Genomic DNA, 21,559 nt, shown 5'->3' with positions numbered 1-21,559 from the left:
TGAATTATTCGAACATTGCTTAAGGAAAAGCTTATTCTGGAAAACCATAAAATGAGGACTTGGATTAGAAAAGAGTTTTCAGATTAATTAATTTTAATTATTGGCCCCATTTCCTAAGAGATGAGTCATTTCAATAAAATCCACTGAAACGAAAATAAACCATTGATTTTTTTTTTAAATCATGAAATTGAATTATGATAGAGGCAAACAGAGAACCTCCAAAGAGATAACAACTGTATTGCATCCAACTTCTGTACATTTTCCCAAATCTCTTTGTATTCTAAACATTTTGTTAAATTAAAAGAGAATACAGTTCTTTCTGCTTAATGTTATACAGGTACTTGGAAGCTGTTATTTATTTTTATTTAGTATTCAAAATAAAAGCTGTTTATGATTATAAGTAATTGTGTAAAGTCTGTACTCCATACTGGTGGAGCCACAGCTTGAATACTGTGTTCAGCTTTGGGTCCACCCCTCACTACAAGAAAGACATTGACATACTGGAGCATCTCCAAAGAAGAGCAATGAAGCTGGTGATAGGTCTTGAGAACCTGTCTTACAAGAGGCTGAGAGACCTGGGGTTGTTCTGCCTGGAGAAGAGGAGAGACCTTACCGGTCCCTACAAGTACCTGAAAGGAGGCTGTAGTGAGGTGGGTGTCAGTCTCTCATCCCAAGTAACAAGTGATAAGATGACAGGGAACTGCCTCAAGTTGCACCAGGGGAGGTTTAGATTGGATAGTAAGAAAAAATTCTTCACTGAACAGGTTGTCAAGTCTTGGAGCTGGCTGCCCAGCGAAGTGGTTAAGTCACCATCCCTGGAGGAGGTATTTAAGGATGTGGCACTTGAGGACTTGGTTTAGTAGTAGATTTGACAGTGTTAGGTTAATGGCTGGGCTTGATGATCTTAAAAGGTCTTTTCCAACCTAAATGATTCTATGAGTAAAATGCTTAACCAGGTAAGATAATGTATGATGTAACATTTAGGACTTCTTACTGAAACAAAAATGACAATCTGCAGCTCATAAATGGATGGAAATTGCCAGCATTAGTAAGATTGATTTTAGTTTATACTGGACTATGAATGTTTGCTTCATATTCATTTTCACACATGTAGCACAAGCATTTGAGGACAGAAAGTCAGTTGGGTTTGCCACAGGTTATATCCATTCCATCTATACAATTCTATACATCTTAAATTAATTCCAATGAATTATAGGCATTTACCTTACCCTAAACATCTTGGGCTCTCTCTGTCATCAATGGATAAGTACAGAAACCTATCAGAGAATAGCCAGATCACGAGTTAATTCAGTTAACCTGAGTCAACTATACTTGGTAATTACAACAGGTTCAGCATACTTTGTACTTGATACCTTGTAGGCAGACCATACCACCACTGACAGCCAAAGGAAAAGAAATATTTTCAGGTTAGGGCTAACAGTTTCAGAGAGGAATGTCACTTTAACAAAAACAGGTTTGTTGTCTGGAATAGCCTTCTAACTGGAACAAAAGGCATTCTTCCTTTGAGCTGCTCACACCAAACCGCTTCCAAATTTAAAAATACAGTTTAGATGGTCTCAAAACAAGCACATTCCACAAGCCAAAACAGTGCTGAAACACAACCTACAAAACTTGAGACCTCCGATATTTTTATGTGCCCAGAAACAAAGTTTTGAAAATTCTGAAAAGACAATGAATATTAATCCTGGTTTTCCAAACTTACATTGTGAAACTCTGTGAAATAATACTTTTTCACCAAAACTGATTCAGTTTTTAGTCTTAAAATCTTTTAATACTTTTAACATCTTCCTGATTCAAGCCATAACATTTTTTACAGTCCATAGATAACCAAATATTTGAAGAACCTCACATAGAAAGAACAGAGGGACAGGTTCAATGCAGTTTTATTTCCCCTTAACATAACTGCATTTAAGAACAATAACTGTACATATCACTTACTTACAGATGAATAGCCATCATTTTGATTCCACTTACCACTGGCTGGCTGCAAAGGTAACGGCAAAGTTCTCCAATGTATTGGATGACAGTCACATTGTACTTTTTGCAGTCACTCCAAAACTGACTAGCTGAGAACTTCTTTTTTAACACACAGGTTGCACCTTTATGGAAACAGTAGAAAAGGAAATGAAGCATTTTCTTTATATGGCAGCTTACCTAGCTATGTTCACTATTTCTACAAAATAGAACATAAGAGGAACTAAAAGCAGCCTTGTTCAGAGAATTACATAGTGTTCAAGCTGTTTTATTAGAAGATGTGTGTTCAAATCTGGTAGACAAAAAAGGGACATTAAATCAATCTCCTCCTTAGTGAGACTAAACCGATAGGTAAGAGGTTATAAGCAAGAAGCCAGCTTCTCTTTGTTGGTGTTGCAATATTATTCAAAAGAGTGTAACTGAAAATATCTAGAAAAGTCAGCCTGAATTAGCAAATCATTTGCATATCATTGAAATTTTGTTTTTCAACAAAAATAGTATTCATTGATGCAGATTCAATCAATTAATCCATAATCCATTAATCTTTCCCTTGCCCTGACTTCTTGATGCTTCAGGAAAAAGAAGTATTTGCCATAAAGTTCCAAATAAATATTTTATAAGAAAGTCACTGAGGACACCTACATTGTTTCTGTAAAGTATAGATTTTATTGTCCATGCCAGAACTACACAAATTAAATGGAAAAAAGTTATATATCATCTAATGATATATGACAGAGACGAATGGTTACTATAAATCTCTGTCAGTCTTAAAATTCACCAAAATGCATTTTTGTTCTATCTCACAGTACAACACTTAGTCTGTACATAATACTAATGCATTTTAACATTGCCAAAATATTACATGTCTTTAAATCCCTTTTTACCTAAATATAAAAGACAGTAAAAACAATTGTGCACAAATGCCTATAACTAATTCTTCCCCAGTACCACAAAGACAGCTTGTAAGAGATCCTTTGCTAATACAACAGCCCCTGACTCCAAAATACAGAAATATAAAGCTATTCCAAAAAGACTGTTCCATTAGATTTCATCAAAAGCATTAGTTTTCCTAATGGCAGTGAACCTGAGTGTGTTTTATACATTTTTATGTTAATTCATTTTCTATGAACAACATAATTAAGGGAAAAAATCCCTACCTAATTCAATGCATCCACCAATGCCAAGAAGAGATGCTGCACTATGATAAAGAGGCAGAGTAACATAAATGATGTCTTCTGCAGCAGCACCAAAAGCCCACAGTCCAGCAGCTCCTTTAAGAACCTGCATGTGACTGATAACTGCCGCCTTTGGGAGACCTGTAATGAAAATCCAAAACCATGCATGAAGCATCTCTTAAGATAACTATTTTTTCCTGTTAAGGTCTCTAAAATCATAAAAGAATCAATTCTTTCTTCTCTAACTATATTTTCAGCCATCTGTTTAGATGACTGTTAATAGACAGTGAGTTGCTTATTAATACAATATTGCACGTTTGCTCTGTACACGTAGAAACACAAACCAGTTTGTAATCTCGTCTGTTAGTTATTGAATCTGATGTTAAGTCGATTCAAATAGGTGGAAACATGAAGAAACTCCATGGCTAGCATGCTATCAAACGATATAAAGCCAACAAAGGGCCAAAAGCATTTACCATACATATGGACTTCCTTTAACATAAAGAGGCATCACACTAGATCTCTTTCAGGCAAGAGTCATAGTGACTGTAACATAATTAAGAAAGGTATGGGATCTACACAAAGGAAATCATGCAGTGGGTGTATCCAAGATGAGTGTATCTGCCTACCCGTTTATTTTAGGACACTATGAAGGCTATGTAGAATTAAAAAAAAAAAAATAAAATAAAAAAATCCACCAACAATCCACTCCAGTTAGGTTCTTAATGAGTTTCTTCAGGTTCAGCACACAATTTCTGTTTAGCAATACAGACTCACATGCAACGGCTTCCTAGGCTATTACTCTGGTACCCATTATTTTGAGTAGGCCACGTGTTCTTGCTTCATACATGTTCTCACATACACACAAAAATTTCAGGCTGAGTCCTGATGATGAGCAGCGTCAAAAAATTTAATAGTTCAGAAAGTTTTCTTACCTATTCTGGAAAAGCTAGAAAATTAGAAGACCCAACTACAGCTGTTAACTGGAAGTCTAATCCATGGAGATTCTAGCTACAATTCAAAGCTATTCCAAAACCCATCATACTAAAGAGAAAAGGCAATAAGCCTATGTTGCCAATGAATCACTTATCGCAAGAAGTGCTCTACAGTTTCAAGTTTTTTCCTTCTGTCTTTACATAAGCTGCTACACAAGATACTGCCTTCTTATAATTAATTTTACCAGTCATTGATTTTAGGAGCAACACTATGCTCTTGCTTTACCAAAAACCATGAAAAATGCTCAGTTACTTTAGATCAGTATTAATTATTCCACACTCTTGACACTAAACCAACCTTATTCTTTTAGTTACATGGTACATAGAAGAAATCCAGTATAAATAAATGTAATACAAACAAGGCCTCAAAAATATTTTAAATTCTACATAATTAAAATTTGAGACTTCACACAGGTATTTTGAATGCAGTTATAAGAAAAAAATCCTCCTACCTGGAGAACTCTGTAATATTTTTAGCTAAAACTCCTTACTTTTAATGAGCAAGGTCAACCACCTGTACATTAGTGGTATTATAAACATACCTGGCCTCTTAAAAATATTGATACATTCCTAATTTTTTATTTTAGACTGACAGTTTTATTTCATAATTTTTCCCCAGAACCAGAAGCAAACAAATTACTTGTATGAGTGAAAAAAGCCACGAAACACATCTTCATTTTAAATCTTCTTGTGACTAAAGCTTTTCAGCTGAATGAGAATGCCAATCTGCTTATCTTAACAACATCATGCTGCTTTTCATGTCAGTGTCCAGTTTTTTTAAAGTCTTAGCTTCTTAGCTGGTGGAGCACTGGTAATAAATTCAGCCATCTGTTTCTAAACTAAAAGGCTAGTAACTTAATCCTATTTTCTGTCTCTACAGTGACCTGCATAGAACAAGACCTAATGAAGAAAAAATGAATGTTTACATGCTTGTTTTATGATTTGTTTTTTAAATTTCTAGATACAGTTAGGTATATTAGCTAGGCAGTGGCATGTAATCCCACAATATATCATCATTGTAAACCCACTGAAAAAGTAAAACGTTTTATAAACAAACACCTTAGCTGTGATGTAACAGGTAAAGCTTCTCATAGTGTTTGCAGAATGTAGCAGGAAAAAAAAAGAAGAGAAGCCCATAAACCACTGAATGTAAACAGTCACTGCCAAGAAAAATGCTTATTTTCTACCATAATATTTCCAGATAAAAAAATATTATATTCTACTATAAAAAGATGAACAAAAAGATTCGAGATTTGGAAAAGCAAGTTTCTAGATGAAAGCTGAAGGAAAATATAGACTCTTTAGTAGAACAGTACCTGTTGTTCCTGAAGTAAATATATACAAAGCAGATGACTTGAGGTTGTCAGCAGAACGTTGATTAACTGGAACAGGGTCTTCAGATGCTGCCTCTATTTTATCTAAAAGGGTATGCACACTTGGAAAAGCAGAGTCTTTGGTCATTATCCAAACACTAATGTCTTTTTGGAGGTTAGGAAGAATTTCTTCCAGTGTCCCAAGCAAATCTTAAAAATTAACACAAAACAATATTACTTACATTATCTCTTCACAAAACTAGCAAATAAAGCATTTTTCCTTTTAAATTTTACTCTTTGTAACAGAAAGAGGAATGAAAGTAACATGACATAAATATGACAAAAATGACATAAATAAATTCAATAAAATAATGATGAAGTAGAACGAAAATTCACTGAAAACAGGATATAATGTGGTAAAAACACTGCTGACCCCACAAGGTTTGTCAGCTAGCCCTCAAGGCTACGTAGTGAGCCTTCATTAGTAGCTCCTTCTTCCCACCTCATTTTGGATAACCCTTGGTCATTACTAAGGCCAGAAGTGTAGTTAAGCTTCATCTTCAATAAATTCAACAAATCATGAAGTAATCTGTTGAAGATGCAAGGCAAGCATAGACGTGGCTGGTAATTACAATGCAGATTTTCCTGGATGCCTTCAACAGCAATCTCTCATCAAGCACTATTTTTTTCAGAAGCACAGAAGTGACTAATTTAAAAACAAACACAAAACTGTAACACATATGTAGGTACCTAACTTTTACAGAATAGAAATATGATACAGGCCTGTGGCTTATTCAGAGACTGTCGAAGAGCCATGTGCCTATTTATGTAATGCTTTGAGTGTTTCAGATACAAACTCACTTCTAAAAAATAAAAACAGCAGCATAACTAAGATCTATTTTGTTGGCGTATCAGGAAAGAAACCATAAGAGAATCCCAGATTAAACAAAAAGAAAAAAGTCTAAATAGAGGCCAATCCTTAAATAATATATTTGGTATTTATGTAAAAATGTGTAGAAATACAAACAATCTGTCACTTGCTCAGAACACTGCACAGGCATTTAAGTACTAACCCAAGAAAATTCTCACTAATAGGAATAATACTGCTTTTAATAGAACTATTCGTATACTTAAAGACACGTTTACACTTAAGTGTTTTGCTAAATCTCCAGCTATGTAATTAATCTTGCAAATATCCCTGTGGGCATAAATTTATGTAATTATCTCAGTTTTTATAAATGAATAAACAAAGTCGATATGACTGACCCAGAACCTCATAATGAAGGATTGCCAGACCCAGCATTTGAAATCCTAGGGACAACTCCAAGCTCATTTCACAAATACTAAATATGGATACCCTTAATAGAACCTCCTTGCATAAATTTTACACCAAAATAACTGAAGATTTTTAATCTTTCAGAAAATTACTTTCCTAATGACGGTGCTACAGTGCTGTATTTTAATGAATGACATACTAATCTCTGTAACAGAGATACAGCCTGCTGTCACCAGCTAAACATATGACTTACAAACCTAGAGTAAGTAACCCAATGCAGAACTGAGTTCAGGAAGAATCACCCAAATAATTACGAAAATTTAAAAGACAGATAGCCTCCTGTTTGAATCACTGGAGTACAGTTCCCTTCCACTATACATAGCAATAGAATGAAAAAAGTGAATAAAAAATCATATTAAGGACAACAGTGTTAACTGCAGGATAATGAAAAACAGCTATTAATAAACCAAGTGTGACAGAGGAACTATATACTTATTACCTTCTAATACTGATTTTTGTCTTCCTATTATTCCATATATACACATACGTCTCCTAAATATACTAATTATAGTTTGTGTAGGTACAAGTTAGGCTGAGAACCTAGCAATAGAAGTGGCTGCAGCTCCATTTCCTTTCTCAAAATAGTGAAAGAATGTAGCACCCTCTATCATTCCTTATTGGTGCACTAGCTCTAACAACAGTGCCAGCAAAGATTTTAAGGACTCTTAAAGATTGTTAAGAATCTGTTCACTCTCCAGCTTCCAGTAATCATTTGAACCAGACTCAGCTGTCCATCCTCTTTTGTTTAGGACTGCACACAATTCACAAATATTTCAAATTTTTTACTATTCCCAAGTTCTAGGTAAGATGTGCATCAAGTTCTTTGTGTATTTGATTAACATGAACTGCAAATCTGTCAAAAAGAAAAGGACTTGCCTCTTACTCCCCCCCCCCCCTTTTCTTTCCTTACTTCAAAGGAAGAAAAATGGCAACTATTAATACAAACTCTACAGACACAATCATTAAAGATTCAAGAATGACAGGAGGGCAGAGCTCCCTTTTAGTAGATTGAAACATATTTACTCTAATTAAGATCAGTCTTCAAAATAAACACACACTGTTTATTGTTTCTCTAAACACTCATAAGACCTACTTTTTTGTTGTTGCACAGAGGCTTGCTTGTTTTTTTAACTGCTATTGAACTATGAATCAATTATACAATAAAATTTTTCTTCTGTGCTCAGGAATCTAGTACTTGGAACAATATGTGAAGAGCTTGTACTTATACGTTATCTTGAAAGAAAATTCTAGTTAGACAGAGAACAGCAGAAACAATGAAGTGATTGAATGAATAAGAAAGGGTAATTTAAAACAGCTGTATTCAAAGTGCCAGAAACGGAAAATTACTTCTGGAACACACAGGAGCACGGGATGTCTGAAGATTACTCTCAGTTGTACTAACCTATTTCCAAATAATTATTCTGGTGATAGTCAACTATATGTTTTGTTCTCTGAACAAAGAATTTCTGTGCCAAACATTGTGTAGGGCTTATTGGACTTTATATAATCATCTTGTCCATATGTCAGGTAAAGACAGCCCTCTTGGAGGAACCATAGTTTGATTATTTCTAGAGGTACCTGATATGTGTACTTTACCATACAGGAAAGTAATTAACAGTAAAGCAATTTAGCTGTTTAAGCTTGTGGTTTCTCTGAAGTACTTGTTTGCTTTTTACACTATAAAAGTATATTCAGGTTTTGGTGTATTTGTTTTGGAAGACATGAATGTTTATCTGAAGTTTAGCAAAGTAGTCAGCCATTCTGTGTGCATGGTTTACATAGTTTCTATACGAATACACAACATGCGCTAAGTTTGGCTTCTACTGGGAAAAAAAACCCACTGTAATCAGTCCAGATGAATATGCTTCTCCACTTTTTTGCCTCCACCCCTTCCCCCCCGCCTTACTTGTAAAGCATTTCATTATTCAACAAAAAGTTTGTGAAGCTGTTATATTAAATTCACATTAATACATAACTCAGTTACATTTTTTGAGAAAGCGAGGAAAATATGTTTTGATTTTGAACTACTGTCCTAGGTTTCAAGCTGTACAAAAGGGGGTTTATGTTATTTTCTAGCAAAGAAACAATGCAGCCTTTTTGCAAGTACACAGTCCTACAGAGATGAAAGGAATACGTCAGATTACGAGATCAACTTGTACTGAACAGAAAGTTACTCAGAAGGAAAACTGTATAAAATGGTTCTTATGTAACTTTGATGTGTACCCTGGCTGATATGCTTAGCAAGCTATGGCAAGTCCAAACTCCTCCCCACATGGTCTAGCCTCAGAAAATAATTGTTACTTGTACTTGATTCCCCACGTGACTCCTTAGACTCAACATTCATTCTCACTAAGTAATAATAACAGAAATTACAAGTCAGATGTGGCTCAGGTTCAGTGTTGGTATCTTGTAACACTACTGAAGGCAGTAAAGGTAGTAAAACAGAAGCCAGCTTGAGGATTTACAGCTGGCACTGTTTTCCACTCAAAGGCCATCTGGGACACGAGATACTTCAGATCAAGTAAAAGCAACTGATCAAAGAGATACGGTGTCTAACAGCAGGTAACAGTGTCTTCTGTGGGCCTTCTGTGGTTTCCTTGTCCTAATTGTTTATGCTTAAATAGCTTTTCATTCCAAACAGTTAAAAAAAGAGCATTTTAATAAATCCTTTTTTTTTTTTTTTCACTCAGTGACTAACATCTGAAGGACGATACTGCTACTTGTATATAATACCATATGACCTTAATTCACAAATACCAAAAAACTTTGTTTACTCCAGGATGTAGACACACTTCTGTCTGAACTTTACTCCTGCCAGCATAAACCCTGGTTCTGAGCTCAAATAATGAGAAGTGCAGAAAACACTGAGCAGCACCAGAAAGCACTGCCGGTGCCTCAAGAGCAAAGAACCCTGGCCAGGAAAATGCTATACATGCACAGCTAAGAGATGTAAATCTGTACAGAACTGCAGAATCACACAGTGGCTGTGGTTGGAAGGGATGTCTGGAGGTCATCTTGTTCAACCAGGTCCTCAATGAGCTGGCTGCCCATACATGTCCATATGACATATACACTCCCTAAATAGCCTTTCCTATCAGGACTCATGTAAACCAATCTCATGGCGTTTAGTAATGCAATCCTTTTACAGTTGAATCCTTGTTATCAGTGGTCATGATGGCAATCTGGGATGTACTTCTACAACCCGAACACTTCCAAGTAGCAATACGCTATAATACACTGGCAAATTCCATTTGTACCTTTCTGGTGGGTCACTAGATTGTAAGAGTTGTTTAACAGTATTGCTGTTACAAAAGCACTGTCCAAAACATGACATGTAATCCCTTGTTCAAGCAAGACGCCAATGAATAGAAATACGCCCAGCAAGGACAAAGTGCCTTAAAACAGGGGTCCTCAAACTTTTTGACCAGGGGGCCGGCGCAGATGCAGTGGCAGGCAGCCATTTACTCCTTGGTTTAACCAGTAGCTTATAAATGAGTAAGGGTGGCATAATCTGGTAACAACTGTAGTACGGATGAATACCTTTTAAACAGATCTTACTGTTGTTGAAGTAAGCTAATGCTGGCATTGTGACAGAGAGAAGGGCATACAGCTTCTTTTTTTCTCCTTTACAAGTTCCTTGTTTACCTACATGTTAGTTAACTGCTGTTTTATTAAAAATGCTGTTTTAAACTCCAACTTTTGAATCTCTTTCAAAAAACATTCCCCAGAACAGGAGTGGTGGTAGACTGTGTTTCTGGAATGGAAGTGTGAGAACATCACATAACAAATTAAAGCAAGAGCTAAATGCTCTGGAACACAACAGATGAAAGTTGCTAAAGCAAAAACACAAAGGCAAGTGGAAAAACTGGAAAGGAACACAAAGTCTAAATTTTGGCAAATCAGAGAATCTATATTTGCCTTAAAGTCTGCACTTGGATGGGAAGGGAAGAAAAAGTTACTATATTGTGCTAAATGAATAAGAACATCGCTGTCATAGAAAAAATTCAAACTTTTAGAGATTTATATGAAATCATATAAGAAAACAACAATAATGAGAAATGTTTAAGTTATCTGAGGCTAAAGAATAAAATATTCAATTGCAGAGAGTATATAATAGAGAGAAATTAATAGAACACACAAGTCAAAACCAAACCTCCAAAACATAAGTACTATTGGAAGTGTCTGACTGCAAGTGCTGAAAGAAAGACAAAATGATACTAATTGGTCTGGGTTACCAAATCACAATTTCTGAAAAACATGCAGGCACAAAACAAAATTGAAAAGTACAAATTCCACAAATAGAAGTGATCTTGCAATAGGCAGCATGAAAGACCAAACAAGACGTGTAAGAAAACACAACCACAAAGAGTGCCCAGCCTACTTGGATAGAGGTATCACATTTGTAAAAAATAAAAGCATTCTGGAAAAATGACAAGATGCACCAAAAGAAGCTGCAAGGTGCAATCATCTCATACAGAGGAAGGCTACACCACCATTCTGAGCGGGAAAGATTCAGCAATACACAATTATCTGTGGGAACTGTTGCAGGTAGCAGCAGAACGTAGAAGGTTCCCTTCAGCACAACTGAAACTTAATATTAAGTAGATTTGACAAGAGCAGAATTTCAATAACAGATCTGGTCTTGCTAAGATAACAGTTTGATGGTCAAATTGTTAAGGGGGTGACTTCTGCTGTGCTGCAGTATATGAAAAAGACCAAAGATCATCCAAAATATTGAAAAGATAGTTTTGTAACTGTTACAAGGAATTTCTAAGTGAAACCTACATTTGTTTGTGGAGAGTGAAAAGCCTACATGTTTTTGAAAATCAGAATTGTCACTATCCAGAAATAATACCGTTACATACTAATCTGATTAAAAAAAAATCTTATGTTGCGAAACATGATGCCAGACTATGAAAATGATAGGTATTGGACCACAGGTTGATTTTTTTTTTAGTGTAAATAGTTTGAAAGAAAACATACATTTAAGCTGTGCACAATCCTGCAGAAAACTGTGCCGTAAGAGCAAACGCACAAGAAAGTTCAAGTCATGCCTACTGATAAAGAAGAATCCCTTAAAACACCTACTAACACAGGACAAAGAGAAGTTCAACAGACTTCTGAGAATTATCTAACTATAACCTCGGTATTAAATAGTGCCCTGCAATTTTTATAAACATATAGGTAGAAATTATTATTTACAATATGTGCACTATGTTTTTGTTTCAAGAGTAGTAGGAGTTAGTCCTTACAGTCATTGGAGGATATGTGAACCCTGGACTCATTTCAAGAGGTTCCTTTTCCACATGACGTGGCCAATAAACAAGTACACAACCAACTTCTTTCACAGATACAGGTAGAAGAGAGCCTCTAAGTCCCAAAGAAGAATACTATGAAGCCTTGCAGGCTCAATAGATTGACAAATTTAATGCAGAGACTAAAACCCATGAATAAAGTAAGACCAACATATAGAAGATCAGCTTAGAGACTAACTGATTGGTATCTGTGTTGTATTATCTGCCTGCACATAGCTCTTTTGTGAGCAGAGGCAGACTCCTAGAACAAGCTAGTGCAACACAGTCACTCTTAGTAACAGATTAGGAGCGGAGAAACAGGGACTCTGTTCCTCCTTTGCAAATGCTTTTTTCATTCATTAGTTAACCTCTCATTTAATAAAGACTACTCTTAGAAGTTTTGATTCAAAGTTCTCCTTCACTGCAGTCAATGAGCACGAATTTTCTGAACATTAAATCCATTCCTCAATCCATACACTCAAAAGCACGTATTCATGAAAGGGTGTTAAATGAGAACTTTTTTTCTTATTAAGAAGGCAAATTTAAAAACTGTCAGTTCAGAAGCACTGTGATCATGTGTTTTGGGTTTTCTTTCACTAGCTTGTTCTAACTAAAAAATACGCAAGGGACGATATTTAATACATCTTTGAAAGCACAAATTTGCAGCAGCAGAGAACAGATGGAAGGAAATTCCACCATTCAGGTGTCATGGATGCACACACACACACCCCCAGCCTGTGTAATAGGAATAAGGCGAGAAGTTGTGAAATAGAAATAAGGAAGAGTAGACTTGAAATAATAATTTTAGATAGGTAGGAAAACATTAACATTTTGAAATCTCCTCCAACCAAATATCAAGGTTCTGTGTGATCTTTTAGCATTGCAGATTCTCTTGCACTTGATCACAAATTCTGAGGCAAGTTTAGGTTTTGGAACTGTCTTCAGTTTATACAACTTCATCACTGAAGCCAAATTTGAATATAAAATACACAGTATGCCTACATCAAGATTTTACATTCTTTTGAAGCACTTACATAATAAAAATGTAATACTTTGGAAACTTAACGCAACACACACTATTATCTCCTATTCAAACACATCAATTTCTTCTATGATCCAACACCAATAGTAAATTGACTACAAAGCAACCTCCTATGTGCCACTCCTGTAAAAAAACCCCAACTTCCCAATTTTAGTCCCTGGAGGACTATCGTACCTGTGTGAACAGTTGTACAACAGAGGTTGTACATTATGAGCTTAAGACTTTCCAGCTTAAAGTGCTTTTGATCCCTACGAAGATGGGAAGATAGTACAGGAGAATAAAGTACATGACTTAAATAAGATTAAAACTGGCTATTTAAAAAGGAATTGGAAATTATTCTTAGTATATCATTTTAATCTTTCCTGAGACACATTAAGCAACTACTGAAGTGATTAAATGCTTGGAACAGGCTGTACTTAGACGTTGCAAACGTTTCTGCAATGCACATTTTTTCTCAAAAGGTTAAATGGATGTCCCCAAAACATGGATATACTTGGTTCTGCCTGAGAGGCTTAAGCTTTATGATCTCCTGAAGCCTGTTCTAGCTCTAGGTTTGTTTCATTCTATGAACATATGAAAACCAGGTTTTCAGTAAAGGAGCTGGAGAGACACACACAGGGGAGATGTCACATTAAAAGCTCTGGATGTACAAACCAGGCGTGTATACTCTACCTGCTCCCACAACCAGTATCTTGGGCTCACAGCTCATGACACAGTGCAGGAGGGATCTGGAGCGGACGTTGAAGTTGAGAAAAGCCACCACACAGCCCAGCTTGGCCAGCCCAAACCACACATGGATGAAATCTGGCTCGTTGCCCATCAGCAGGGCCACCGTGTCGCCCTTCTTCAGAGCCCCGTGGTGTAGGAAGACCTGTGCTACCCTGTTACTCCTCCTGTCCACATCCTGGTAGGTGTGCACCTTCCCTTCGTAAATGAGGAATGGCTTGTGGGGCTGCTTCTCAGCCAGCTTCACAAACTTGTCCAGAACTGTGACGATCTTTCCTTGCAGCCGGTACATCTCCAGTCTCAGCCCACACATCAAGACTTTCATCAGGTATCTCAGGTCAGCCCAGAAGTAGGGGAAGAGGAGTTTCTGGATAAGGTGCAAGGAGATGATCCCAGCGGCAGCGCCCGGTACCCAGGAGGGCAGCATTGGGAGTGGATAAAGGTCGTCCCAGCCACTCATTTCCCCGCGGCCAGGCGGCTTGACACACGGAGCTGGACGCGAGGAGCGTCCAGGCAGGCTGCGGGCTCTGAGGAGACAGCCGGCAGTGGCTGAGGCTTTTCCCGCCTTCCCCCCCTGCGGAGGTGCACCGCCGCCCCGGGAAGCTGCCGGCGACTCCCGGCCGGTCAGGCAACGGCAGGACAGGGGAAACCCAGCAGCCAAGCGCGAACGCCGGCTGCACACCTCGGCCCCGCCGCCCCCGCACAGCCGCCGCCCCGAGCCGCCCGCCCGCCTCAGCCTCCCACGGCGCGGCGGACCCCGCACCTGCGGGACGGCACGCCCCGGCGGGGCAGGCCCGGGCAGGCAGGGCTAGCGCTCCCGCCCTCACCACGCACGGCTGAGACCACAGTGCGTCCGCCTCCCCTCCCCGCGCCCCCGGGACTCACGGACACCACCGAGCTGCTGGCGGGGCGGCGGCTGCTCCCTGAGCCGGTTGCATAAGGCGCGATCAGCCTTACCCCACCCCCGGCGGCGAGAGCCCGGGAGGCTGGGTCCCGGGGTGAGGCCGCGGGCGAAGGCTGGGAGCCTCGCCCCGGGATGGTCCTCGCTGCGGCGGGCGGCGGTGGAGCGAGGGCCGGGGCGCTGGGCGCTGGGAAGGCGGTGGGGCTGACGGTGCGGCAGGTGCTCCCCGCTTGGCGCTTCTCTCGTTACGCGTGGCAGCGGTGCGGCCCCGGGAAGGCAGTTACCGCCGCTGGTCCCGGGGCTTGGCTCTGCGCCGAGGCGCTGAGGCATGCGGGCAGCGTCACCCCAGGGGTGCAGGGCTGCCTGCTGCCCGCCCTCACACACCACTGCGGCCTTGGGAGCGGTTTTAGGCCAAGGCGACCGGCGGCGCAGCTAGCCTGGGGCAGAAGCGCCTTCGGGCCTGGTTCGGTCTGCCAGGAAACGGGGCTGCGCCAAGGCTGTGGGTCAGCGCACCACGGAATGTCTCCTTCGCGCAGGAGAGGTGCCACTGGTAAGAAGCAGTCACACCTGGGCATGGTCCTGGCCCTGCAGCTGCTGAGGTCTGTCACCCCAAGCACTTTGACACACTGATGGCTCCCTGCTATCCAAAGTCGTCCACAGCTGTTGCCCTTGGTGAGACACGTAATGTGGTGTTCATGTGTTTCCAGTGCAGTGGAGTCCGGAGTTACATGGGCCCCATGAAGCTGAGGTCATTCTATGAGTGACACATTTTCTGTTGTGTTGGCTACAAACAGTTTGAATTAATGACTGTAGTGTGTATCGTGACAAAAACTCAGCAGGTACTTATTTTAAAACTGGAGCTTACAGTAAATGCATTTTTTTACAGGGTATGAGTATGCTTTTGAATAACTGTGAATTTTCCAAAGTCATAAGACTGTGAGTACGGGTAGTTTACAGTACAAACTCCTCTATCTGCCTGTTGCCAATATCACATCAGAATAACCTAGCCTTTTGTCATGTTCCACACCCCATCCTATTGTTTACCTCATGTACTGGCCAAGTGGTCCAGAGTGTTGACTAGTGCTCCAGAGTGTTACTGCAGTACCTGCAGGAATATACTTATTATCCACCCAATTGGCACTTGATACTAAAATATTTTTCCTCCCCAGAATGGTACATCTTAATCATGAGATCCAAGTGCTAACAGTGTAGTCCTGGCTTCCATCGTCTCCTTCAGATACCAGGCCAGCTTGCTGTGTCACTTGTGCACGTTGGAGTCAGTAAGAGATGTCTTCCTTCTCTGGACAAAGAAGAGATTTATTTATCAAAGCATACTTCTTCTGGGGTCATCTTGAATTTTATTAATAGCATAGAGCAAATCCCATATTTGAAAAGATATGTTAGCTACTACCTTGAAACTGTCTAGCACAAGTCTAAGTAGAAACCCTGAACAGAGTAGTGAAGCCAGAACAGTAAAAGCAGCTCATCATTCACTTCTTTCTAGAATCTTCCCTTGCTACATCTAGACAACATCTCACAATTTCTGCTCTGCAGGTCTTCCAGGCACTGCCTGTGCTTCGGTGCTCAGAGCTCAAAAGCCCTGAAAGACTTTTGCTTCTCTTTAAAACACTTCTCTGGTAAGTGTATTCAACCAGACTGCACCTAGCCCATTGGCCCTGCCTCTTGTTCTGCTAAACCCCCAGCCATTCTCCTTTGCTACCATTTTAGAGCTTCCCCCCCTGCCCCCCATCCTTTTTCCTTTCTTTCCTGCCCTGAATATCAGTCACTCTTTCAGCCTGTAAACCATCCTATACTATACAGCTCTTCTTTCTAGGGCAGAGGCAGTTTGCATGTGGCAATTTTAAATGCTTGAATATTGGAAATAATGTAACAGTTATAGTTTAAGCATTTCATACATTAAGCAAATGACCTAAATTTGTCCTTACAAAGGTTATAACTTATACTGAACCAGAGCATTTTTCCTGCAAAGCTTGCTTTGTCTGACTTTGGTGGGTTTCTTAGCTAGCCTCAGCAAGAGACTCCTGTCAGCTTTTTCCCCTCTTCTGCCCAAGTCTTCCTCCTTATGTCTAAGGATCTTTCAGATCAAGCCTCTTTCATACCCTTGTGACAAAAGCAAGAAAACTGGTATCAATGAAGTGTGAATGGAAATATCTATGGCTGAAGAAGCTATACTTGCAAAAGAGCTGAAAGAATGATCCGTACTGATAACGAACAACGCAGCTTCCAGGCAATCAAGTTGAGGAGTGTATTGCTTCTGGCAGGCCCAGGAGGCCTGCGCTTTGATTAAACCACAGTGCAAATGAGTCATTGAGGGACAAAGCTGTCACCAGAGGATGACAACAAGGTTGCAGCATTTCACATGTGCCATTGCTCTCCTGTTAACCAATAGGCTGTAGTAAAACAAGGAACTAATGAAAAACTCAAGAGATGTAATTAAAATGCTGCAAATAGATTCCTCAAATTATCATGTTATAGCAAGAAGACTTTTGTCTCCATGGTAAATGTGATATAGATTTCTGTTCTTCAACTCAAAAACTTGTAAGTCACTCTAAATCAAAGTGCACACTGCCATCCTCAGTGTTTGAAATAATTACTACAGAAGGATAAGAACAGAAACGATAGGTCATAAATTTCTCAGACTTCAATTTCTATAATGTATGCATTGTACTTCAGTAATTTTCTTCTTTCTTACAAAAATGGATAAGTTGAGGCAAGAAATTTCAGTAGACAATGAAAGAATCACAGAATTCAGGTGAAGCAATGCAGGAACTGTATTTGATTCCTGCCTGTGCCAGAATTCTGTCTGATGCTGGATAAGTCACTTATGCCCTCCCCAAACTGGGTAATAGTGGAACTATATGCCTAACCTTAGACTTTAAGACCTGCTTAGACTCTTGATTTGGTGGTTACTTAAACAACAATAGATTAAGACATGGGAAGCCATGCTTTGTACACTGTGCTAAGTGGAACAGTGAAAAATGGAACCCTTAGAAATTACCAGACACATTTGACTAGTTTTTTGAAGTCAGATTCAGCTCCTAGGTATCTGTGAGGTAGATGAGTGTCTATGAGCATTGGTTACAAGAGCTTGCATCAAAGAAGGCTGAGTATGACTAAAGGAAATTAGAGTCGCTCGTCTGACCAAATGCTGATGTCTAAATTGGGATGAGTTGAATTGCTTGCTTGACTGCCGTACAAGGTCTCAACTTAACTGTAACAGCAGTGTAAGAATGTGGCTTATATGCAGGTATTGCCTATACCTTGGGCTTGAACCTGTTGCCCTTGGCTAAGGATCATCATTATGGATTTGGTGCTATTCTGGATTCCTTGGCAATAAATGCCTGACCTTTAGGTGCTTACGCAGAAGGTGCTTAGCTTTTGAGTCATAGCTGCCAGTCTCATGCATCCCAAACAGCACTTACATGCCTCAGTTTAGGTAGCCGGTCTAGCTTCTAAAGTGAGGAGAGCTAAATTAATCTTCAGTATTTTTGCTCCCTATGGTTTTGGGGTTTTATCCAATGGAGATGTATGCACCCTTATTAATACTTCTTAAAGTAAATAGTACAGAATTTGAAAGTCTTACAAAGAAATTAATAATTTTATTTCACACAAACTAGTTAATATTGGCCGTGACTAAAATTTTGTGCATGCATTGGTCAGTGAGTGTAACAAACTGCTGAACTATTGTTAAGTAAATAAGAGCTTCTGTGTGCATTGAATAAAACCGTAGTTGTCTGGGAAAAGCTGGATGTTATGAGACTAAAATTACTAACATAACACATACTTGCAAGTGGTAAATTCATATTGTGAAGAAAACTTAATTAAGGCTATTTCAAAGTTTAACTCTAAAAAAACCTGTAAAAACTGTTATATTTTAAATGTGATATTTCTTTTTAAGTAGATAAACCCTCAGAAGTATAGCAAGAAATTTACCTGTTAACTGGCTTCTACATGTCACGAGCTGTAATCTATTTTACTGTTGATATTATGCAGAACTCACAAACTCATACCACAGACAAACCACTGAGCCCTGAATTATTTAGTACACTGAAATTATTCTGCTCAATTTCCTTTCAATAGAAAATATTTTGACGCCTAAGGGTATGGTATGACCCAATAGTGAAATAAAAAGGAGTTTAGTTTTCTTCTGGTGGAACTCTGAGGAAAAATTTCAAATTTGAAAAATTTGAAAAAAACATTTTCCTGTAACATCTCAATGTAGCAAGAAAATGTACACAAATTACTGAAATGCTTCTGTAGTGCAAAAAACGTAGTTTTGATATTACCATTTTGATACATTATGCCTTTTAGTATCCAGATAACACAATGTAGTGCTCTATGTATATTTGCATTAGCTCTGAACCTCGCTAATATGTCTAAGGGAACTGGCTTGTTTGATTTCAGTAGCATAAACATCAACAAAGCGAAATACTTCAATTTGGGGAGGGTGGGGGAAAAAGGTTCTTTTAAATAAGGTATTTTATAGGTATGATGTTGGTTTTTTTTTTCCCCCAGGGAAGGTAATAGCATAAATTTTGAAGTGTCAGCTATTTAATTCAGATTTTATTAAAGTATTTGTAAATTAGTGACTTTTCTTCTGGAATAGAAGTTTTGAATTTTACAACACAATAAATCAAAATAGAAATTCCTAGAGGAAAAGAGTGTCTATGACTTAAAAATAGACACTATTTTTCATGCTAGCTTTTCAGATTGTCAGATAATGTTGTAATATGGAAAATTAGGAAAACAGCTTCACAGTCTGAAGATTATCTTGCACATTGTCCCCCACTATTGAATTCTTCCTTAGTATCTGTTAAATCCTATTCTGTATTCTAAGAAGTGGAAACATAATCTAGAAAATCTATATAAAAATAAATGTACCTGAAAATGCAATTCTAGCTCTTCACACCTCACTATTGAACTGCATCCCCATTAAAGTAAAATAATTATATTTAAACTGTTAATTTCCACAGTTTATCTGTGAAACTTGCATCTAGCAAAGTCTAAAATCTTAAACCTAAAAATAGACAAGTAATAAGCAAAGCAGGAATGGCTGGCTGAGTGGCCAGTGAGCAAATTATAGCCCTGACAGAAAACTAACTCTGGGTTAATGTCACATGAGTGTTTGGGGAATGAGTGCTGTAGTCATACTAAAGTTATAGGAAATGAAAAATATTTTTTTATATTTTGGAATGCTTCTTTATTCTATAGTTCTGTGAGGACATTAATTTAAAATACATTACATGAAATGTCTGGTCTCAAGTCATTCATTACAACATGTCAATGCTATGGACTTGTGTCAGCCTTTCAAGGATGCAGACAAGTATCATTTCTAGTAGATGTAATCTTATTAATAGAAATCTTTACTGTTAATGTATTAGACCATTAAAAAAAAACCCAAAACAAAACAAAAAAAAAACCCCAAACCAAAACACTTTACTGTTGTCCATGATTTGCTTTGAGTAAGGTCTGTGGGTAAATCTGTATTTTTGCCTGAGTTCATGAAACTGTGTTCATACTAGGAGCCATTTGCCTGTATGTTATGCCAATGCATTAGTACTCCAGAAAATTTAGCTGTAACTTCCCAGAGAAACAAACTGAAAGATTCAGATTTTCTCCCTCCTTGAACAACTTTGTTGACTGCTGATGGAAGAAGCTCACAACAGTGAGTTTTTTGGATCCTGCAAAGACAGAATTGGGGTTCAGTCACACTGTCACCCAGAAGTGATCTGAATTTCTGAATTCAGATCTGAATTCTGATAGCAATCTGCAATTATAAACCCCACCTTTTTTAAAATTTATTTAGTTGCCAGTTTATACATTTGAAATTAAATATAATAATGGTATGGCAGAGTTTCACAGTTTACTCTGATAGACCCAAGCCAAGGATTTTACTCCTTACACAGCTTCTTCCTTGCTATATCAGGTATAGAAAATGGCACTGACCTGTCAAAACGACATTTATGTTACCTGATCCTTGAGAATAGTTAGTCAGTTGTAGAGGCCGATCAAAAGCACCTCTTAAATAAGAGGCAAATGAAACCTGAATCTGAATATAAATCCTTTAGAAAGGATATTCTGGTGCAGTCTTAGGTGTAAGGTACGCAAGATGACTAAGTCTTTAAAACGTGAGGAAAACCCAGACAGGATGTGAACTGGATGGAGAAGGAAACAGACTTCTTAGTATGAAGTGCCATTATTTTCACATCCTTTCAATAGGTATTTGATTGACCACTAGTTTAACTTTACTTGAGTTATAGGTGATTTGAGAGTACCTAACATATAGGTATCCCACACCTTAATTTTTGGTTATTTTTATAATTGTTGTTCTACACTACTAATGCAAAGCATAGTATCCCAGTTACTTTTTAAAAAGATGTCAAATCATAAAAACATACCTCTACGTAATCTTACCTTGGCTTGGAATAGGGTAACATGGGAGTCTAGCAGAAAGTCTTCCAGTGATCACCAGGGAAATTTTCTGGCATGTTGGCCTCTGTCAAAACAGCAGAGTACATCTGAGGCATGAAGGTCTTGAGCAATACTGCAACAATGAGTAAATACAACAAACTATGTCTAAGAAATTGTCTCTAAATGCCAAGTATTTCCATTCTGTTTGCTTCTGCTTTGTGGGTATGTGCTAGAGAGACCAAAGTTAGTTTAAAATAAAATAAGAATAAAAAACACCCACGAAAACATCTTTCTAATCAGGGTGTTTTGAATAGCTACCAGTTGGAAGTATTCAGTCTTTTTATTATCCT

At 38.4% G+C, this 21,559-nt stretch overlaps 1 protein-coding gene across 2 annotated transcripts in view; it reads right to left on the bottom strand.

Moving 5' to 3' along the window:
• SLC27A6 (solute carrier family 27 member 6) overlaps nt 1-14,981 on the bottom strand; it is a 39,803-nt gene extending 24,822 nt beyond the window's left edge. For both annotated transcript variants that reach the window (XM_005241177.3, XM_027792063.2), the window contains exons 1-4: nt 13,823-14,981; nt 5,482-5,688; nt 3,153-3,311; nt 1,996-2,120 (exon numbers count right to left, since the gene is read on the bottom strand). In XM_005241177.3, coding sequence (XP_005241234.2) covers nt 1,996-2,120; nt 3,153-3,311; nt 5,482-5,688; nt 13,823-14,336 — 1,005 coding nt within the window. In that variant the 5' untranslated portion in view covers nt 14,337-14,981. The remainder of the gene's footprint in view (nt 1-1,995; nt 2,121-3,152; nt 3,312-5,481; nt 5,689-13,822) is intronic.
• Between the last annotated feature and the right edge of the window lie 6,578 nt (nt 14,982-21,559).

This window comes from Falco peregrinus, chromosome Z (assembly GCF_023634155.1).
Source record: "Falco peregrinus isolate bFalPer1 chromosome Z, bFalPer1.pri, whole genome shotgun sequence".
NCBI classification, from domain to species: Eukaryota; Metazoa; Chordata; class Aves; order Falconiformes; family Falconidae; genus Falco; species Falco peregrinus.
Note: the sequence above shows the minus strand (reverse complement) of the source record. Positions and strands in the feature narration are given on the sequence as shown.